At 68.3% G+C, this 19,172-nt stretch overlaps 1 protein-coding gene across 5 annotated transcripts in view; it reads left to right on the top strand.

The window, feature by feature from the left end:
• KCNQ2 (potassium voltage-gated channel subfamily Q member 2) overlaps positions 1–17,651 on the top strand; it is a 38,964-nt gene extending 21,313 nt beyond the window's left edge. The window contains exons 9-17 of one of the 5 annotated variants that reach the window (XM_045529360.1): positions 555–584; positions 2,290–2,358; positions 2,484–2,513; positions 6,535–6,588; positions 10,078–10,301; positions 10,957–11,062; positions 11,517–11,648; positions 15,641–15,764; positions 16,674–17,637. In XM_045529360.1, the coding sequence (XP_045385316.1) occupies positions 555–584; positions 2,290–2,358; positions 2,484–2,513; positions 6,535–6,588; positions 10,078–10,301; positions 10,957–11,062; positions 11,517–11,648; positions 15,641–15,764; positions 16,674–17,399 (1,495 nt within the window). In that variant the 3' untranslated portion in view covers positions 17,400–17,637. Of the gene's footprint in view, positions 1–554; positions 585–2,289; positions 2,359–2,483; positions 2,514–6,534; positions 6,589–10,077; positions 10,302–10,956; positions 11,063–11,516; positions 11,649–13,199; positions 13,308–15,640; positions 15,765–16,673 lie in introns of all 5 variants that reach the window. The other 4 variants (XM_045529359.1, XM_045529361.1, XM_045529362.1 and 1 more) reach the window with 4 other exon arrangements.
• The last annotated feature ends 1,521 nt before the right edge of the window (positions 17,652–19,172 follow it).

The following is a 19,172-nucleotide window of genomic DNA, read 5'->3' as shown; positions in this document are numbered from 1 at the left end:
CTGCCCCAAGGTCCCTTCCCTGCTCCAGGGGGTGTTTCTGTCCTGAGCTTCCCCACGTGGGTGGGCGTAGGGCTCGGCTGGGACTTCTAGTTGTGGGTGGGGGGGTCCCCTTAAGGGTCCCGAGGTCAGCTGTGGTCGGACAGGCCAGAGGCCGTCCCCACTCCTGCCTCTGTAGGGGGTGACCCCCTGAGGAGGGTTCTGAGTCCTGGGTGGTCCTTGGCCACCGAAGTCGTCCTCTGGGCCTCCCCCGCCCCTCTCAGCCTCCGTCCCACCCGCACCTGTGGAAGACGGGGCCTGGGGGGCCTGGCCGCGCCCGTCTTTCCCGGAAATGTGGGCGTTTCATGTCACCCGCCAGCTGTGCTCCGTGCAGCGCGGCCACTCCCAGCCCAGGGTCGGGGGCAGGGTGACCCTCCTGCTAATTTTCTTTGTTCTGTTGTTTCCCCACTTTCCTTAATTTTTTTTTTTTTTATTTTCGTTTCCTTATCCTGTTCTTTTTAAAAAATTTCCGTTCTTTTCCCTTTGTGTGTGTGTGTGTGTGTGATAACACTTGAAAGCTCACAAACTCAAACCTACGGGGCCTCCAGGTAGGAGATGCATGGGGCGGAAGCCGTGTGTGTGGTTCTCGTTCTGTCTGGGCCTGCCGGCCCGGCCAGCCCCGCCCCACCCCGCGCCCCGCACTGTGCCCGCGTGGTCCCATGCTGGAGTCTAGGCCTTGTCACCCCGCGGTCCGCCCTGCCTGGAGCCCCCGTGCCCACCCTCCCGTGTCCCCGCTCCCTCCTCAGCTGCTGCTTCTGTGCTGCTGGGTCCTTGTCCTCGTCCTCTGTTCCCGTCCCGCTTCCTGCCTTGTCCTGTAGCTGTGCCCCCCCCCAGGCTCACAGCCCCCACCCACAACCCCAGTGAGAGTGTGGATGTGGCACTTCTGCCCCCGGCACAGGGCACCGCCCGGGCCAGGGACGGTCCTGCCCTGGGGCAGCTCAACTCTGGGGCCCGGCTTCGGGGTCTCCCTCCCTGGACTCGAGCCCCCCGAGTCTTTCCACTGCACCAAGGGGGGGTGTCAGGCCGGGGAGCAGAGTCTCCTGCCCTGTCTGGTCCAGGGCTCTCCCCACGGCCTGCGAGTGGGAAAATGGGTGACTTGCTCAGACTGGGGGGCACTGAGCCGCCACACGGGCCAGGGGCTTTTCCCTGCGGAGTGGGTGGGCTGGTGCCCGACGACAGTATCCAGGCAGTGCCCGACAACAGTATCCAGCCCAGCTCCGCGGGGCAGCCAGGAGTAGGGGCGACTTCTCCGGGACCCCTCCCTCCTGGGAACCCGTTAGAACGTTAACTCTGCCACTGCCAGAGGGAAGGGGCTGCCGTGCCAGGCAGTGGCGGGTCCGGCTCTTTGGCCACCTCCACCCCCAGCGTGCTCAGAAACAAGATGCCCCCACACGTGCGGAGACCTCGGCTGGCCTGGGTGGCCCGCCCTGAAGCCGGCGGACCCCAGACCAGCCTCTGCCTCTCCAGGGGACGCACCGCTCCCTCCGTTGGCACGTTGCACCCTGGTCCTCCACGGCCCCCCAGAGGCGGCCAGGGCTGTGTGCACATCTGTGCCGGGCCAGCGGCCTGTCTGTCCGGGGGCTGCCACTGTGTGTTGAGGCGTGTCCTCCCATGACTTCCGCCTGGCCAGGGCCTGAGTTGGGGGGTGGCCAGCTGTCCCCTCAAGACAGACTCTGGCCCATGCGGGGCTCTGCTGCACCTGTGGTGCCAGGTGACCAGCACCTGGGCTCCTGCTTGGTCCTGACCCCCCTGGACCGTGGGCGCCCTCTGGCAGGGGGAGTGGGAGAGACGGGGGCAGAGCCCACAGGACCGAGGGGCCAGGTGTGGCTGCACCCAGGGGCTGGGAGTGGCAGTGACAGGGCCGGCGGGCAGGGTGGGCATGAGCAGGACTGGGAAGGGGGCTTGGAGCAGAGCCAGGTCCCTTGCCCTGGGCAGACAATGTGTTGGGGTGCTGTTTGTGGCTGTGCTGCCCTGGGGGTGTCCAGGGGTGGGGGGAGGGTGCCCCCGGCTGTGCCCCTCCTCTGCCTGCCCAGGCTGCAAGGGCCGGGGTCTCAGCCGGGCTCTGCCAGCCCTGCGGTCACGGCCCACGTCCAGGGCCCCAGGCTCCATGGGCAGCCGGGGGCGGGAGGGTGGGTGCTGCCACGGAGCCTGGCCACGCCACGCCCCGCGTGTGACAGCCGCTCCGCCGCGAGAGCTGTAGGCGCAGGTGAGGGTGGGGCGGGGTCCCGCTGACGGGCGGCCTCCTCTCGCCAGGCTGATCCCCCCGCTGAACCAGCTGGAGCTGCTGCGCAGCCTCAAGAGCAAGTCGGGACTCACCTTCAGGTCAGCGCCCTGTGCCTTCCCGAGCCCCCGACGCAGCCCCCGACCGCGGGGCCTGGGGTGGGCGCAGGCCGGAGGACGCTCGGGGCTCCTGTGGCAGCTGCTGACTCCGCTGCTCCCTTTTGCAGGAAGGAGCCCCAGCCAGAGCCGTCCCCAAGGTCAGTGCCTCCTGCCTCCGGCCGCCCACGTGCCTGCGTGTGCACTCCCGTGTGTCTGCGTGTGCACACCCGTGTGTCTGCGTGTGCACGCCGGTCCGGTCTTTCTGGCCCTGCTCCCCTGTCTGTGCACAGCGTGTCTGGGGGCAGCGGCTGCCGTGGGGGCTGCGGTTGCCTGGTGTGCCGGCCTGGGGCTGTGTCGGCCGCTGCCCGTGGGGACGTGGGCCCCCGAGTCTTCCTTGCTCGCCCCCACCCCCTGCTTTGGGCTGACTTCGCGGCACTGTGGATCGGACAGCTGGGGGCTTCCTGGGTGGGCTTCCTCCAGCCGCCCACGAGCCCAGCTCCAGGGACCGGGCAGGGCTTCTGCTAGGGCACTCCCTCCACTCCAGGCCCCGCGCAGGGCAGGGGGAGAGCCCGGGGTGGGAGGAGGGGCTCTGCCCGATCCTGGGCAGAGGCTCTGAGTTTGTGGACAGTCCCTGGAGCACGTGGGAGAGACTCGCTGTCCCTTGTGCTCCCGGGAGGGCCGGGCGTCCTCTCTGCGCCCCGTGTCCTGCTCCGTGGAGATGCTGAGTCCAGGTTGCTTCGTTCTGCCCGGTCCCCCGCTGGTGCCCGAGGTGCTGCGTGTCAGGCAGGTCAGGGCCAGGGTGGAGAAGGGAGCAGCGCTTGGCCGTTGCCCTGGTATTAAAAAGAAAATCAAGATGATTTCACAGATTTTGAGTCTGAGGACCCCCTGCCCGTTGCGAGTTCCTGAGCTTCCCTGAGCCGGTGCCCCACCCCCACACACCGCAGAGTAATTCGGCCCCCGCCGCCCTCCCTAGTGGCCCCTGCGCTGGGGACTCAGACAGGACACGGGCTCAGGGTGGGGTCGGCACTGGAGAAGGACCGGGCCTCCACTCCCCAGACCCCCCCCCCCAAAGGGGACTAGGGTCGTGCCTTGAACGGAAAAATGGGCCACGCTTTGACAGCCGGCGGCGGAGCCCGGGGAGCCGGGTTGGCGTTTGCCAGCGGAGCCCTCAGCGTGGCCGGCGCAGATGCGGTTAAGAGGAGAGCCCATGGCCCTGGCGCTTGTTGGGGGGTGCCGGCCTCGGTGTCGCTGTTGGGGGGATGCCCAAGGCCGCGGTTTGGGGGCTGCCCCTCAGAGCTGTCCTGGGACAGACCCGGGAGGCTCTTCTGACCTCGCTGGGAGCACCCGCGAGCGGCCCCGCGGTCTGGCGTGTTCTCGTGCTTGCTGCCCAGGCCTGGCTGGCGATGGCTCTGGTCTCAGCCTCTCTCTCTCTCTCTCTCCCTCCTGCCCCTCCCCAATCCGGACACTCTTGCCGCCCCCAAGTGCTTTACTCACTGTCACTGCCCTTCTGGGGCCCTTTTCTCGTCTGCTCTGTTGTGGGGAGGAGGTGCTGGCCTGATGCCGACTCCAGGTGAGGACACGCGGGGCCTCCGGGCTCTCTGGTATGTTCCGTGGCTTCCCGCTGCCTGCCCCGTCTCCTCCCGCGTGTCCAGTGGTCCCTGCCTGCCTGTGCTCCCCACGCCCTTCCCCGAGGGCAGAACCCGCCTGCCCCAGCCCTCCCCGGATGCCCGAAGCCACGATTCCGGCCTCCTCCACCGGGAGGGCCGCCAGGGCCTCTGCAGCAGCGCTGAGCCACCCCGGTCTGAGGCTTCGGAAGGCGCCTGGGGTGCCGTGGCCTGAGGAGTGGTCCCTGCCGGTGAAGACCCCTCGTTCTGGGGTGCTGGCCTGCAGCCAGGTAATGGGCGGCGTCGCTGTCCTTGGCCTGGGGCAGCCAGAACCCTCTGTCCCCACACGTGGTCGGTGAGCAGGGAGTGGCTCTGCCGGGTGTGACCCCGGAGGGGCTGCTCTGTAGGGTGCCGAGGGCCGGGCTCCCCAGCGCTCCCTACCCCCCCCCGTGCTGCCCGCCGGGCACAGTTATCCACGGGGGCCACAGGCCACGCTGGTCTCTGTCCTTTGGACGTGGGACCTGCAGCCGCCTGGCAGGGCCCTCGGGGCCAGCTTGTCTGGGCAGGTGGACACAGGACCCTCACTCAGCTCCAAGAGCCCCGGCCCCGCTGACTGGGGTCCCACTGTGGGGTCCAGTGGGGCCCCCGTGCTGGACGGGTCGGGGCAGCCTGTGCTGCTCCACATGGGTCTCGTTGCTGCGCCTGTCCATGTCGTCCATCCTGCCTGTCACAGCCCCCGTGCCTGTGCCGGGAGGAGCCCCAGACTCCGCGTCTGTCTCTACCCTTCGCAGCGTGGTGGCTGCGTGTGTGGGTGCATCTGCCCCATCTGGTCTGTGGGCGTCTCTGCCCCACCCCCCTGGGCCCAGGACCCCCGTGGGCCTGTCTGTCCCCCGGCCCGGCTTGAGGCCCACTGGGCGGTTCTGACAGGACTGTCGGGGAGGGGCAGGAGCCAGCGCTAGCCTCAGCTCAGAGCGGACCCAGGCATCCTGCGGGCCCAGGCCGGATGGGTCATGCTAGGGGCACGGTGGCTCCGTCTGGCTCTCAGACGATGACACAGAGCCATGAGCCATGCATGGCTGCAGAATCAACACTCATACAACTAAAGTGCAGTTAGAGACTCACTCCTGAGTCTCAAGTGCCCTGGCCAGGCGTGGCCCGTGGCCACCGCGTCAGACCGTGGGGCTATAGAACTTTCTCCCACCCCAGAATTGGACCACGGGGTCCTGGGAGGCGCTTCTTGGGCAAAGTGGTTGTGCTGGGGTCTAAACTGGGGGCCTTCAAAATTTTGGGGAGCCAGGGGCTCTGCCTGCATTCCACTCCTTTGCCAGGGGGGGGCCTGTGTTTGGGCCTGGGGACTCCGGGGGTGCTGGGCAGCCTGAGGAGAAGCAGTTGCCCTTGGGGGAGGGGTTCTGCAAACAGCCAGGGCCTTGGGGCAGGTCGCTGGGAGCCCTGTCCCCGAGGGAGCGCTGTCCCTGAGGGAGCACTCCTGCCTGGGCCAGACATCGAGCTACCAACAGCAAGTCAGCCAGCAATGGGGTCCAGCCTCTGCCCTGTGTCGCGGACCTGGGTCACTGAAGCCACCCCTGACTCAGCAGAAGCCACCGCGCGGCCGGGGGTCCGGGCAGCAGCGCCGTTCACGGGGTTAGCAGAGCGTGTGCTGTGCGTGCAGAGGTGCTCACACGGACAGTGTGCGGTGGGGAACACGGGTGTTTAAACAGATGCGGGAGGAAAATGGAACATTGAGCACTTTCCTCCGGAGCTTATTTCTCCCGAGAGACCGGCACACGCTGGGGTTCCCTGGTGCATAGTTTTGAGAAGAGCCGTCTCAGAGAAACACCTGCCACGGTGGGGAGAGGCCTGGAGGAAAAGGGAGCTTTTCCGTAGTTCCTGCTTATTGCCATTTTTTTGCCTTAAAATTTGCACGTTCTGATGCAGAGATAAGTCTCGGGGTTTCCAGGGAGGTTCTTGGAAAACGCCCAACAGCCGCCGCGACTGGGGGGGGTCTGTGCTGGGGGAGCCGCTCCGCAGAAGGTGCATTGGCCGCCAGACGACCCCGCCGTGACCCGAGCCCTCTGGGGCTCCCCTCCGCTGTGGGTGAACCGAGGCCCAGTTCTCAGGCACGGGCGCTGTGGGGTGGCCTCGCCGACTGGCCCACAACGCCGACCGCTCTTATCCGGCAGCGTCCTCCACCCCCAGTCCCTGCCCGGGGCCACGTCCATCCCAAGGGAGGACTTCGTGAGGTCTTAGCCCACGTATTATTTTTTGGTTGGCATGAATATAGCAAAAAATAATATGTGCTTTAAGACACAAACCCAAGCTGTGGCTTTGGAAGGAAAAGATATTTTTGGAGGGAAAAAAACCAGGGCCTTTTTCCCCCCAAAAATAGGGCGCTGTTTTCTTTTCCAGGCCATGACGACTCTGGGGCACCCTCCCCGCTGTCCTCGTCAGACACAAGCTCTGTGGCCAGGACTGTGAGCCTGGAGCCACCCCGGGGGGTGCCGGGCCTCAGTTTCCCGCTCCCTGGTCACGTCCTGCTGCGGGCGCCCGGGACTAACTGTGCTCTCCTCGTTTGCAGTAAAGGCAGACCGTGCAGAGGGTCCCCGTGTGGATGCTGCCCTGGACGCTCTAGGTACCACGGAACGCGCCGCACGGACTGGCCCCTGCTGCACGGCTGCTCCCTGCTTGCAGAGGTCCCAGAGAGTTGGGGAGGCTGGCGCCCCAACCCCAGCTCTGCCCAGCAGCTCGGCCACCCCAGCCCCTTGTGCTGGGGCACCCGGTGCCCGCTGGTCCCGGTGACGCCGCACGTGCAGGGCGGAGCTGGGCAGAGGTGACGCCGCACATGGCAGGAGGGGCCGGCCAGGGCTCTGTGCCCAGCCAGGCGTCTGCGCCCCCTGGGCTCCCCGACGGCTCTCGGAGCTTCCTCGGGGGCCGGTCCCGGGTACCTCTCCCGCACGCCTGAGGATGACCGCGCCTCGCCGGCCGCCTTGCCCGCAGGAGGCAGCTCCGCCTGCCACAGCAGGCACCCCTCCCCCGAAAGCCAAGGCCGCGGTTCCCCCTTCCGATCAACAGGCCTGCGCGGGACAGGCTGGAGCGGTGGGGAAGCTGCCTGTACACCGAAGGCCCCGCCCCCTGCCCCGCCCCCTGTCCCGCCCCCGTGGCTGCCCTGCCGCTGGCTCTGGGCCCCTCCCTCCCAGCAGGTGCTGCTGGCAGCGTGTGGGCGGTGCTGTGCCAGGTGCGTGCATGCCGCCGCGGTGCTGGCCTGGAGCAGCGGCACCGTGGCAGGGCCGGGCTCGGCTGTGCTTGTGCATGGGCATCCGTGCATGCTCCAGACCCCCGGCCCCCAGCCCCCAGCGGGCCGCCTCTCGCCCACGCGTCTCCGTGGGGGTCTCTCCGCTGCTGGCGGGGCAGACGGTTCGTGGCCCCAGGAAGGGAGAGCGCATGTGCCTGCCTGGGAGGTGCCGCCCGCGTGGCCGACGCTGTCCCGCTTGGCCAGAGCTGCTGTGTCCACGGTGCTTTGGCCACGGCTGTCCCTCAGGCAGGGGCTGGGGTCCGGCTGCCTGGAGACCAGACGGGTGCAGGTGTGCGGCGGCCGGCAGCCCAGGGCGCACGAACCGGCCACGCTCTGCCTGCCTGCGCCGTCCCGGGCGCCCGTCTGCCCTCCCTCGCTCCGGGCCGCCGTCGGTCCGGACCGGGCCAGGCAGGTCTCTAGATGGCAGCGTCCGGCCTGATGGTGCGATCGCGGCCTCCTGCTGGGCAGGCAGGGGACCCGGCCCGACCCCTGCAAGCGCTGAGGTGCAGGTGCCGCGGACGCCCCCTGCACAGAGAGCGCGGCTCTGGCCGAGGGCAGCGGCCGGGGACAGGGGAGCCTTGCCCCGCGCGTGCTCGTCCTTGGCTGGGGGCCTGCGGCCTCCACCGCGGTCGTCCGAGGGGTGCTCAGAGGGTGCGGAGTTCCCGCGACTGTGCAGGTCCGGGAGGGGCGTGTCCGAGCCTGGCCTCGCTGTCTCCTCCGGCAGAGCGTCCCGCGGGTCCGGGGTGGCAGCCGCACGGCGACGGCGGCGCTGCACAGGCCAGGCGAGGCCCCGTGGGCGGCTCCGTGTGCGGCTCCGTGTGCGTGTGGTGGCTCGGCGGCTGCACCCCTGGAGGCCCCGGTGCAGAGTCTCCCCCGGCCCCGCCTGGTGGGGCCGTCACCCCCCGCGGGGAGAGCCTCGCTGCTAGAACAGGGAAAGGGCGGCAGCCAGCTCCCCCGCCGGGGCCCGTGGGCGCCTCCTCCAGCCCCTCCTGCGGCTCCCGGCAGACCCTGGGGTTCTGCCCTTCGCCCGGCCGGTGGGGTGGCAATGCCTAGACGCAGGCAGCCCCGCGGGAGGGCGTGGCCGGTGGCGCCGTTCTCCTGCACACGCGTGGTCGGCTGTGGTTGGGAAGAAGCGGCCGCTTCTCTCCCCGCGCGGCCAGGCCCCGGGGGCGGCGGGAGGCCTGAGACCGCAAGACGCTGCACCGTACAGTTCCGCCTGCCTGAGGGTGGGCCGGCTGCGGGAGGGCAGGTCCCACCTGTGGAACGGTGCGGCTGCTGAGGAGGAGAGAACATTCCAGAGCCAGGGTCCCGCTGAGCCGGTGCCTGGTTGGGCCTTGGTGCCCCAGCTGCCCCGCAGCGGGCCCGTGTTGGGGCCTCCCCGGCTGGGGCTCTGCTGGCCGGAACCACCCAGCAGAGGCCGGCGGGCGCCGCCAGCTCCCCACGCTCCCGGGCACAGCATGTCTCGGGGGTCCGGGAACCTCCCGGCCGCGGTCTCTGCCTTCCCGACTGGCCCCCGCTGCTGGGGGCTTCTTTCTCCCTCCCAGAGTCCCCTGAGCTGGCACAGGCGGTCCCCGCAGTTGCCTGCAGCCTGGGGCGTGGGCTGGGGAGGGGCGCCAACCCCGTCGTGGTGTCTGGGCCGGCGGACGGGTGCCGTGGGCTCTCTTCTCCGCGCCGTCTGGTGGACGTGTCTCTCTGGCTGTGGGAGCCACGGTGGGGCCGGGAAGTGGTGTCGGAGGCGTCGGTGACCACGTCAGGCTTGCCAGGGCCAGGGACAGTGCGCGTGCCCCTGCCCAGAGCCGCCGGGGAAGCTCGGAGACTGGCTGGCGGGAGGAAGGGAGTCGGGCCTGAGCTCTGCAGGCTGTGGGGAGGCCACGCCCTACCATCCTGTCTCCTTGGAGCTGGTGGGCGTGGGGACAGGGAGGCCTGAGGACCCTCAAGAGTGTGGGGACAACGGCCTGGCTGGACACAGCCGTGAGCCTCACTCCACTACGTGGGCCTGGTGGCCGCCACAGTCCTACTGCCCTGGGGCCAGCCTCATCCCTTCCATCCTTCCCGGGCCGGGGTGTCCCGTTTGGCATGTCCTGCTGTGGGCGGAGCCCAGACATGGGGCAGCCCAAGCCCCCCGAAGCCCCGTCCTGCCAGGAGGCTGCCCGGGGTGATGGGAAAGGCCCAGGGGTAGCTGGACAAGAAGGGGCTGGGGCTGCTGGAGACCCGGGGGCTGGAGGTGCGTGGAGGAGGCCGTGGAGGGGCTGGCAGGGCAGATACTCCAGGCCCGGCAGACAGAGGTGCCCAGGGAAGAGCCACTGCCCCGGGCATCTGGGGATGGCTCTGCCGAGTGTCCCCTGGCAGGCAGGATGGTGTGAGGAGGCTCTGGCGCCCGCTGGTGGCAGCGGGGAGCAGTTTGAGGTCCACAGTCGCAGGTGCCTCACGCCTGCATCCCGGCTGCTCAGGAGGCTGAGGCGGGAGGGTCACTGGAGCCCAGGAGCTTGGGCTGCAGCGAGCTGTGATCGTGCCGCTGTGCTCGGCCGGGGCGACAGAGCGAGACCCTGTCTCTGAAAAAGAAAAAGAGAGTCCGCAGACATCACCACCGCCTCCCGGCACAGCCGAGCTCTGTGCCAGCCGTGGGAGCTGCTGTCCCCCGGCCGCCCCTCCCCGCCCTCCCCTGTGCTTGGTCCCCCGGCCGCGCCCCCGCCGCCCCCGCCGTGGTCCCGCACCTCTCCCGCGTGGGCCTGTGACGCACGGCAGACCCAGGCTGCCTTCTTGCCAGAGTGACTTCTCTTGCTGTTTCTCTGTGTCCGTCTGTCTGTCTGTCGGTTCTCGCGGGAGCAGTCAGAAGGTCAGTTTGAAAGATCGTGTCTTCTCCAGCCCCCGAGGCGTGGCTGCCAAGGGGAAGGGGTCCCCGCAGGCCCAGACCGTGCGGCGGTCACCCAGCGCCGACCAGAGCCTGGAGGACAGCCCCAGCAAGGTGCCCAAGAGCTGGAGCTTCGGGGACCGCAGCCGGGCGCGCCAGGCTTTCCGGATCAAGGGCGCCGCGTCTCGGCAGGACTCGGAAGGTGGGTGTGGCCACGGCGCCCCCTCCCCTGGCGCCGCAGCCTCCTGCCTGCACTCTGGGGCAGGAAGCCCCCCCCCCGCGTCCTCTTTTTTCAGTTGAGGTGAAATTCACGCAACATAACGTGAACTGTTTGAAAGTGTACAAATTCAGTGGCGTTTAGTACATTCAGTGCTGTGTAGCCGTCACCTCAGTCTAGTTCCAGAATATTCTCATCGCCCCAGAGGAAAGCTGTGCCCGTTAGCCATCCCCTCCCCAAGCTCCAGCCACCCCCAATCTCGTGGGTGTCTCCCGTGAGTGGGATCATACGTGTGGCTCCTTTCAAGGAGCGTGGCGTGTGACACTTCTTCCGTGCTGTGGCGTGTGTCAGGCTTCATTCCTTTTTCCAGTTGGCCACTATTCTGTTGTGTGGCAACGTCACATTTTGTGTGCCCGTCATCGGCTGGCAGGGATGCCCTTTAAGCCCTCAGGTCGGCCACCCTCTGCCCACGGCCTATGGAGAAATTCCCGGCCAGGGGACCGGCGGCAGGGGCTGGACAGAGGGGCGGGTCTCCAGGACAGGAGGTGCCCGGTCAGGTGCGTGGACAGCATGTGCCGCAGGACCGCGGGGGTGATGCCCCAGGTGCGACGCCCCTCACAGCCTGTCTCCTTCCACCCAGAAGCAAGTCTCCCGGGGGAGGACATCGTGGATGACAAGAGCTGTAACTGCGAGTTTGTGACCGAGGACCTGACCCCGGGCCTCAAAGTCAGCATCAGAGCCGTGTGGTGAGGATCCTGCGGGGCGCGGCTGGGCGCAGAGGGGAACTCCCTCGTGGGCACCTGTGCCGGCCTCATGGTGCCGGCCCCGTGGCCGGTGGCAGGTGGCAGGTGGCAGGCTTCCAGGGCAGAGCCAGGCAAGAAGTCCGGCCTGGTGTTCCGGGGTCCACTGTTCCCGGCATGCAGGCCTCGGGGGCTGGTTTTGGGGATGGGGCCTCGGGGCTGGCACCCCCGTTAGTCTGGCTCTCATTGTTTATGAAGCAGCTCGCGTCACCTGCGTCCGGTGTGGCGGGGAGGGCTGTGGCCTGCCCAGGGCCAGGAGACCCCAGAAGTGGCCCAGAGAAGAGGCTACGTCGTCTGGCCCTCTCCAGGGGCTGTGACCTTGGAGACACTGGAGCCAGGCTGTCAGTGCGGCCGGGGTGGTCTCTGGCCGGGGCTCACGGCCCTGCCCACACCCTTGCAGTGTCATGCGCTTCCTGGTGTCCAAGCGGAAGTTCAAGGAGAGTCTGCGGCCGTACGACGTGATGGACGTCATCGAGCAGTACTCTGCCGGCCACCTGGACATGCTGTCCCGCATCAAGAGCCTGCAGTCCAGGCAAGAGCCTCCACCTGCCCGCTGGCGGGGACACGGGCGGGGCCTCGGGGCCAGAGCCCAGGCGTGGCCAGAGTGGGCGGTGCCCAGGGGGGCCGGCGTGGGAGGGCGTGCAGGGCCCCCTCAGCTTTCTGCGGTGTCTTCACACGGTCTGTCTGTTTTTAATGTTTCTGTCGTCTCTCCCATCTCCCCCCACGCACGCTGTGTGGCCAAGGGTGTGTGTGCACTCACACATATATGTGTACACATGTATGCACTCATGTGAGTATACATGCGTGTGGGTCCCTGAATGTATGCATGTACATGGGTGTATGTACATGTGCCCCTGTGTGTGTGCAAATGTGTGGGTGTGTGCATTTGTGACCCTGTGTGCTGTGCCATGTATGCACACGTGTACTGATGCATACATGTGTGTGGACACATGTGCACACACGTGTGCATCTGTATTGGAAACGGAGTCGTTCTATTGAGAGATGAAGCTGCAGGGTTTCCGTGGGCTCCACCAGGCAGCGGTTATGCCACGTGGCACCTCTTCTTCTGGAACACGGGGTGCTCTTCTAGAGGGGAGGCCAGCTCCTGAGCGGGCACTGGGTGGACGCATGTCCAAGGCTTGCGGTAGCCGGGCGCACACGCGCTCTTGTGTGTCGGCCCCACATGTGTGGGAACTGAGCTGTCACTGTGAGAGTCACGTATACGAGCACTTACATACACACACAAGCAGGGGCCTGAGCCTCCCATGCACCCATGTGCATCCTCATGTACAGGCCTCATGCACGTGTGCACACACAGCCATGCTTTAGCCTGGTGCCCACACACGTGTCCCATGAGTTCACACACGTGCTCACAGGTGTGCACCCTCAGCCACATACAAGCACCGCACACGCCTGTGTGTTTGGGGCACCGTAAGGAGCCCGTGCGGCTGTTGTCGTGAGCTGCTCCTGAGTTAGTTTCATGCTTCTGCCCGAGGGCCTCCCGCTGCCGGGCGCAGCGCCCTCCCCAGAGCGTGGGCAACGCGTGCCGTGTGCGTGCGCGCGCGAGAGTGTCCGGGTCACGACTGCTGTGGGTGCCTCCACATCTCCCACCCCGGCCGTGTTTGTTCTCCAGGCTCTTCCGTCCTCAGTTTCCTTTTTCCTTCCTTTTCTGTCTGGAAAAACAAAACAAGTCAGCCGCCCCGAGGAACGCAGGGTGTTTGCTGTCGGCTGCTGACGCCGCGTCAGACGTGGTGGCACGGGGTCCCGCTGCGCCTGCTCCCAGTGGCGGGCGCCTGGGGGCAGCAGCGTGGCTGCCCAGCACCCAGCTCCTGGGGGCAGGTGCTTTGCTTGAGACACGGGAGGGTCACGCCAAGGTGCGTGTGGGTGCACACATGGGCCCCACTCCAGACTCCGAGGTCCAGCGGGTGTGGTGTTGCCACGGCCCGTGTTTCTGCAAAGCATCCCTTGTTTCGGGCGGGGTTGTCCCCTCTGTTCCTGCCACTTTCTCGCCAACTGCCCCTTTCCCTCTCGTGTTGCTCTTACGATGCGTTTGCTGGTGTCTCTCTTCTGTTTGCTCTGCCAGGGTAGATATGATTGTGGGCCCCCCACCCCCTTCAACTCCCCGGCACAAGAAGTACCCCACCAAAGGACCCACCGCCCCTCCGAGAGAGTCGCCCCAGTACTCACCTAGGTTAGGACAATGGCGCCGCGCCCCGCCTGTCTCTGTGAATGGCCGGCCCTTTGCCCCAGGCCACATGACGGCAACACCCCACTGTTCTCTCCTTGGACACAGGGGACCTTGGGTTTTCTCTGCTCCTGGGCCAGGGCCCGGCAGGCCGTGCGGGATGTGAGGATGAGAGGGCCCAGGCGCTCTCTTGGCAGGTCCTGGGGAAGCCGGGGCCTCCGCGGACGTCCCCTGTGACACCCACCTGGGCAGAGGGACAGCACCTCCGGGATCAGATGCAGGGACAGTGGCCACCAAGGTGCCCCCCAAGGCCAGCCCCCCACTGGGGTCGACCTTGGTGCCGTGTGGCCCCCAGCAGGTCGTGGTGCCTCTGCAGCTCTTTCCTTACGGGTGAGGGTCAGCAGTGACAGCGCTGGCCCCGTGCGCCACTGCGAAGGACACATGAGACCCCCACCAGGCGCCCAGCACCGGGCAGTGCCCCAGGCTCTGGTACTCGCCTCGAGCTGCTGTCACCGGTCAGAGTGGCTGGTAGGGAGGACGTGGTCCCTGCTCGTGGAGAAGGGGCAGAGCTCGCGGTGGAAGCGGGTGCGTGGAGGGTGACCACGGCCACCACCACCTGGCTGACAGCCCATGAGCAGAGTGCTGTGGGCCAGGGTGTCTGCACGAGGCTGAGGGTCAGTGTGCCGGACGCTCTGCCCACGAGAGGGGAGGCCCCGGGGACGGGGCAGGACGGCGTCTGCAGTGCCCTGAGATCAAAGCCCTGTCCTCTGGGCATTGCTGCAGGGACGGCAGCCGGACACTCAGAGCCGGGAGCCGGGAAGCCCTGGCAGGGGACACGCAGAGGAAGGCGGAAGGCCCGTCTGGGCACCCGCCCCACCCCAGGGTGTCGAGGGCAGCAGGTGGCACAGGGTCTCGGAGGACCCTGCCCGGCCCCAGCAGCAGCAGCTCCTGGCCGAGCCCGTATCCAGGCTCCCATGGGACCGAGTTGGGCGGCCCGTCATGTGGCAGGGGTGAAGGTGCCGAGCGTCTGTGCCTGGAACGTGTGACACTTGGGAACACCAGCGAGCCCGGCTCCCCCCGCCGCCCGGCCCTCTGCATGAGCCCAGCATGGCGCCCGGCGGAGCATGAGGGGCTGCAGTGTGGCCGACGCAAGCCTGAACCCCGCCCTCCCCCACCCGTCAGAGGCAGAAGGTGGGGTGTGGCCCTGCCTGGCTGGTGTGGCCCTGCCGAGGGTCACGCGTGAGGCTCCAGTGCAGAGAGCCAGACGGCACCTCGCCCGGGTCGGCCCTGCCCACTCGCACCCGTCTCGACCCGCGTCCGCCCAGCTGGGCGTGTAGACCTCGCGCAGGGCCTTTGCTTCCCGGGGAGCTCTCAGCCCACAACACCCGCGGCCCTGCCCGCCCGCAAGGGCCTCCCGTCCACGGGGCCGTGTGCATCTGTGGATGCCACGCCGGGCAGACAGACGCCCCTGCCCCGCGAAGGAGCCTCCTTCCCTTCTCACTGTCACTGGTGACCTGCTGCCTCCTTGGAGAGGAACTCAGCCGAATTCTGCATCCTGCACACACACGTGCACACACATGCACACATGTGTAAACATGTGCATACCCATGCACACACATGTACACAGTACACCATCTCACATGCATGCACACACCCATGTGCACACACATGCACACACAAGCACATGCACCTCCATGTGAACACGCATGCACACTTACAACCTCTCTGGTTGGCAGCGGCTTCGTCTCGCCCCTCCCGGTCTGTGCGTGGTGGTTTCGTGCTGCTCTCTGTCCCCCACGCCCGTCCTGGTGCATGGAGCCGTGGCTCTCACCGCCCTCCGCTTCTGTCGTTCCTGCTGTAGACGTTTGACTCTGTCCCCGTCACCCGGGTGGGCCAGCGTCACAGTGGCACATTACGTGGGAGTAAAGCTCTGGGTGGGTGTGGCTCGGGCGTGGCTCGGGTGCGGCCCAGCGGGGTGCCCGCCAGCCCCCACGTGACCCTCTGGGCCTGCAGCAAGCCCTGGCTGGGGCAGGGGGCTGGCGGGCAGGTGGGGCAGGGGTGGGGGCTGCAGCCCAGGGGGAGCCGGGTGGGGCTGGGCCGGGTGGGGGCTCCCTCTCTTTACTCCTCGCTAATGTGCCAGATCCACTGGGACGGGACGGACAGGGCACAGGACCCCGCGTGTCAGCGCAGGGTGACACGGACGCACCAGTGCCCATCTGGCCTGGCACCCGCTGCCCCCCTGGCCGGCTCTGGGCTGGGCCTGGCCCAGGAGGAGAGGGCCAGGGCCCTGCTGCACCCACCCGAACTCATGCGTGGGGGCGGGTCTCTGTTCCCGGTAGAGTGGACCAGATCGTGGGGCGGGGCCCGGCCATCACAGACAAGGACCGCACCAAGGGCCCGGCCGAGGCGGAGCTGCCGGAGGACGTCAGCATGATGGGGCGTCTCGGGAAGGTGGAGAGGCAGGTAGGAGAGGCTGGGCGGGGGGTCCTGAGCCCCGGGGGCACACGGCCCCGTCCCAGCTGCGGCTGCTCCCGCCAGACCTTGCAGATCCCACCACGGGCCACCACTGGGCTCAGGTGCTTTGCCTCCCGCCAGCACCCGAGCACCACAGTGCCCAGGTGGGGCAGCTGCCAGGCTCAGCCTGCATTCGTGCATCCCTTGGGGGGTCCCCGGGGAGCTTGCCAGGGGTTACACAGGCCGGCCATCCTCCAGCGCCCTGCTGCCTGACCCCCCACCACCCGTGCCTGGGGTAGGAACAGCTGGCCCCTTCCCTGGAGTGTTTGCTCTGACGGCGACACTCAGCAGGCAGCACGGGCAGCCCGGACACACCAGGGGCCCTGTGGCACACACTGACCGGGGGGGTCAGATGCTGAGCTGCCCTGGGTCCTCCTCCTGCACCCCATGGGTTCCTCCCCCACATCTCCCCAGGGACCAGCCTGGGACCCCCCCACATCTCCCCGGGGACCAGCCCGGGACACCCCGCATCTCCCCGGACACCAGCCCGGGACCTCCGTATCTCCCCGGGGACTAACCCGGGACCCCCCTGCATCTCCCCGGGGACCAGCCAGGGACCCCCCCTGCATCTCCCTGGGGACCAGCCCGGGACCCCCGTATCTCCCCGGGGACCAGCCCGGGACCCCCTTGCATCTCCCCAGGGACCAGCCCAGGACCCCCCCATATCTCCCCGGGGACCAGCCCGGGACCCCCCGCATCTCCCCGGGGACCAGCCCGGGACCCCCGTATCTCCCCGGGGACCACCCCGGGACCCCCGCATCTCCCCAGGGACCAGCCCAGGACCCCCGTATCTCCCCAGGGAGCGCCCCACATCCTCCCACCTCCCCGAGGGGCCGGGCCCAGCAGCGCCTCTTGCAGGTCTTGTCCATGGAGAAGAAGCTGGACTTCCTGGTGAGCATCTACATGCAGCGCATGGGCATCCCCCCGACGGAGACCGAGGCCTACTTTGGGGCCAAGGAGCCGGAGCCGGCGCCGCCGTACCACAGCCCGGAGGACGGCCGGGAGCAGGTGGACAAGCACGGCTGCATCATCAAGATCGTGCGCTCCACCAGCTCCACCGGCCAGAAGAACTTCTCGGCGCCGCCGGCCGCGCCTGCCGCCCAGTGCCCGCCCTCCACCTCGTGGCAGCAGAGCCACCCGCGCCAGGGCCACGGCACCTCCCCCGTGGGGGACCACGGCTCGCTGGTGCGCATCCCGCCGCCGCCGGCCCACGAGCGGTCGCTGTCCGCCTACGGCGGGGGCAGCCGGGCCAGCACGGAGTTCCTGAGGCAGGAGGACGCCGCCTGCCGGCCCCACGAGGCCGCCCTGCGGGACAGCGACACGTCCATCTCCATCCCCTCGGTGGACCACGAGGAGCTGGAGCGCTCCTTCAGCGGCTTCAGCATCTCCCAGTCCAAGGAGAACCTGGACGCCCTCAACAGCTGCTACGCGGCCGTGGCGCCCTGCGCCAAAGTCAGACCCTACATCGCCGAGGGCGAGTCGGACACGGACTCGGACCTCTGCACCCCGTGTGGGCCCCCGCCACGCTCGGCCACGGGCGAGGGCCCCTTCGGAGACGTGGGCTGGGCGGGGCCCAGGAAGTGAGGCCGCAGGACCGCCCGCCACCCCTCCGACTCCTGGCGCTGAGGTTTTTAGGCGGGAACCCCGTGGGGCCTTTTCATAGAGTAACGGGGGTGTGGGGTTTGTGGGGGGACGGGCAGGGGCGCCTGGTGGCAACGCTGTCTGAGAGTTCTTTTCCCACCGTGCTGGAGGGAGGCGGCGAGGGGCCCTGGTGGCCCCAGGAGCACCGTGGGGCAGCAAGGCCACCCTGCCCGCCTGCTCAGCGTGGGGGCTGCCGTGGGGACAGGCCCTGGGCGCCCGGGTGAAGGTGTGGGGTCCGGAGCAGAGCTGGGGACGATCTTGGCCTTGGGGCCTGTTTGTGAGCCCCGCCGGGCAGCTGCAGGAGGCAGGGCCACCCCGGGCCAGGCCTGCCGTGGCCACCGGGGTCCCTGCCTCTGCCCCGTCTGTGGGCTCGGCGGGGCGACACCCTCCGGCCTCCTGGGCACCCGGCTAGAGAGCTGCTGGTCAGCGTCTTCTCGTCCCTTCTGGGTTCTGAGGGGTCTTTCACTGGGAGTGGCCTGGGGTTGGGACCCTCGGCTGCAGCTGAGGAGGGGGTGGGGCCTCGGAGCCAAACCGGAGCCCAGAGGGAGTCTCGGACCCTCTGGGCCTCGGGCTCAGGGTGGGCCCAGGGCTCTGGCTCTGCGGGTTCCTCCAAAAGGGGGTCTGTGGGGGCTCCCGGGGCCTCGGCCCTGGCTCTCCGCTCTCCTACCTGCCCCGCTGGGTGCTGGTCCCTGGGCTGTGGCCAGCACCATGAGACCCGCCCAGACCTCCACAGTTCTTAGCCGGGGCCCCCACCTGGGCCGTCCCCCACCCTGACAGGCCCGGGCCGCCCACCACCAGCTTGCCCACCCCCGTCAGTGGACGATGTCACCCCTGCCTCAGCCTGGCTGGGGGTCCTGCCTCTCCCTTCTGTCCCCCCGGAGCTCACCGCCCTGCCCTGTCCTCCACTGACCAGTCCCTTGGCTGTGGCCACTCGGGGTCTCAGGGGACGTGCCACCCCCATCCTGGGCTGAGCCTCCTCCTGTCCTGGCCGCCTGCGCACTCAGGGCAGCCTTGAGGGGGCAGCGGGCCCAGCCCCCAGGGGCAGAGCGGGGCCCCGTTCTGGTCCTCAGCGTTAGTGCCATTTGGGGTGACAGCGCTGCAGGCAGGAAGAGCCCTTGGCTGTCCTCATGCCACTTCCGCTTTGAGTCTGTTCTGCCTGGGGGGCCTTGTGCCCAGCGAGTGGACCGTCTTGCCGTGGGAAGAGCTTTGAAAGCAGCGTTTGAGGGTCACATGCTCCTGGCTTTCAGGGGTCCTGGGTGCCCAGGGATCTTTGGGGAGTCGTGTCTGTCACCCATGGTGGTCAAGTCACCGCTGCTGCAGCCTCCCTGCCCACCCCACCACGGCCAGGCCCCCCGGGCCCCCCATCCTACCTCCCTGTGCGCGGAGCCTGCCCTCTGGGCCTCCAGGGCAGCGCTGGGTGGCCTCACGCCTTGTGGTGGCGAGAAGCCCCTTCCAGCGTGGACGCTGCGGAGTTTCCTGGGGGTCTGAGCCCCGCTCGCCCTCAGGGAGGCTCCAGCCAGGGGCCCACGGCGGGGGGCTGAGCACGTCCAAACCAGCCCGGCCCAGCCCGGCCCAGCCCTCCCCACGCCCCGCTCCAGGCCCCTGGGGGAGGCCTGTGTGCAGTGCCACCCCGTGCTGTGTGTGCCCTGCAGTCCCCTCCCCGGGGCGCTGGGAGCTCCTGGGCACTTGGGGGCTCTGCAAGGAGTGTGGACCCGT

This window comes from Lemur catta, chromosome 17 (genome assembly GCF_020740605.2).
Source record: "Lemur catta isolate mLemCat1 chromosome 17, mLemCat1.pri, whole genome shotgun sequence".
Taxonomy (NCBI): Eukaryota; Metazoa; Chordata; class Mammalia; order Primates; family Lemuridae; genus Lemur; species Lemur catta.
The sequence above is the reverse complement of the archived record's forward strand: the minus strand, read 5'-3'. Positions and strand labels throughout refer to the sequence as shown.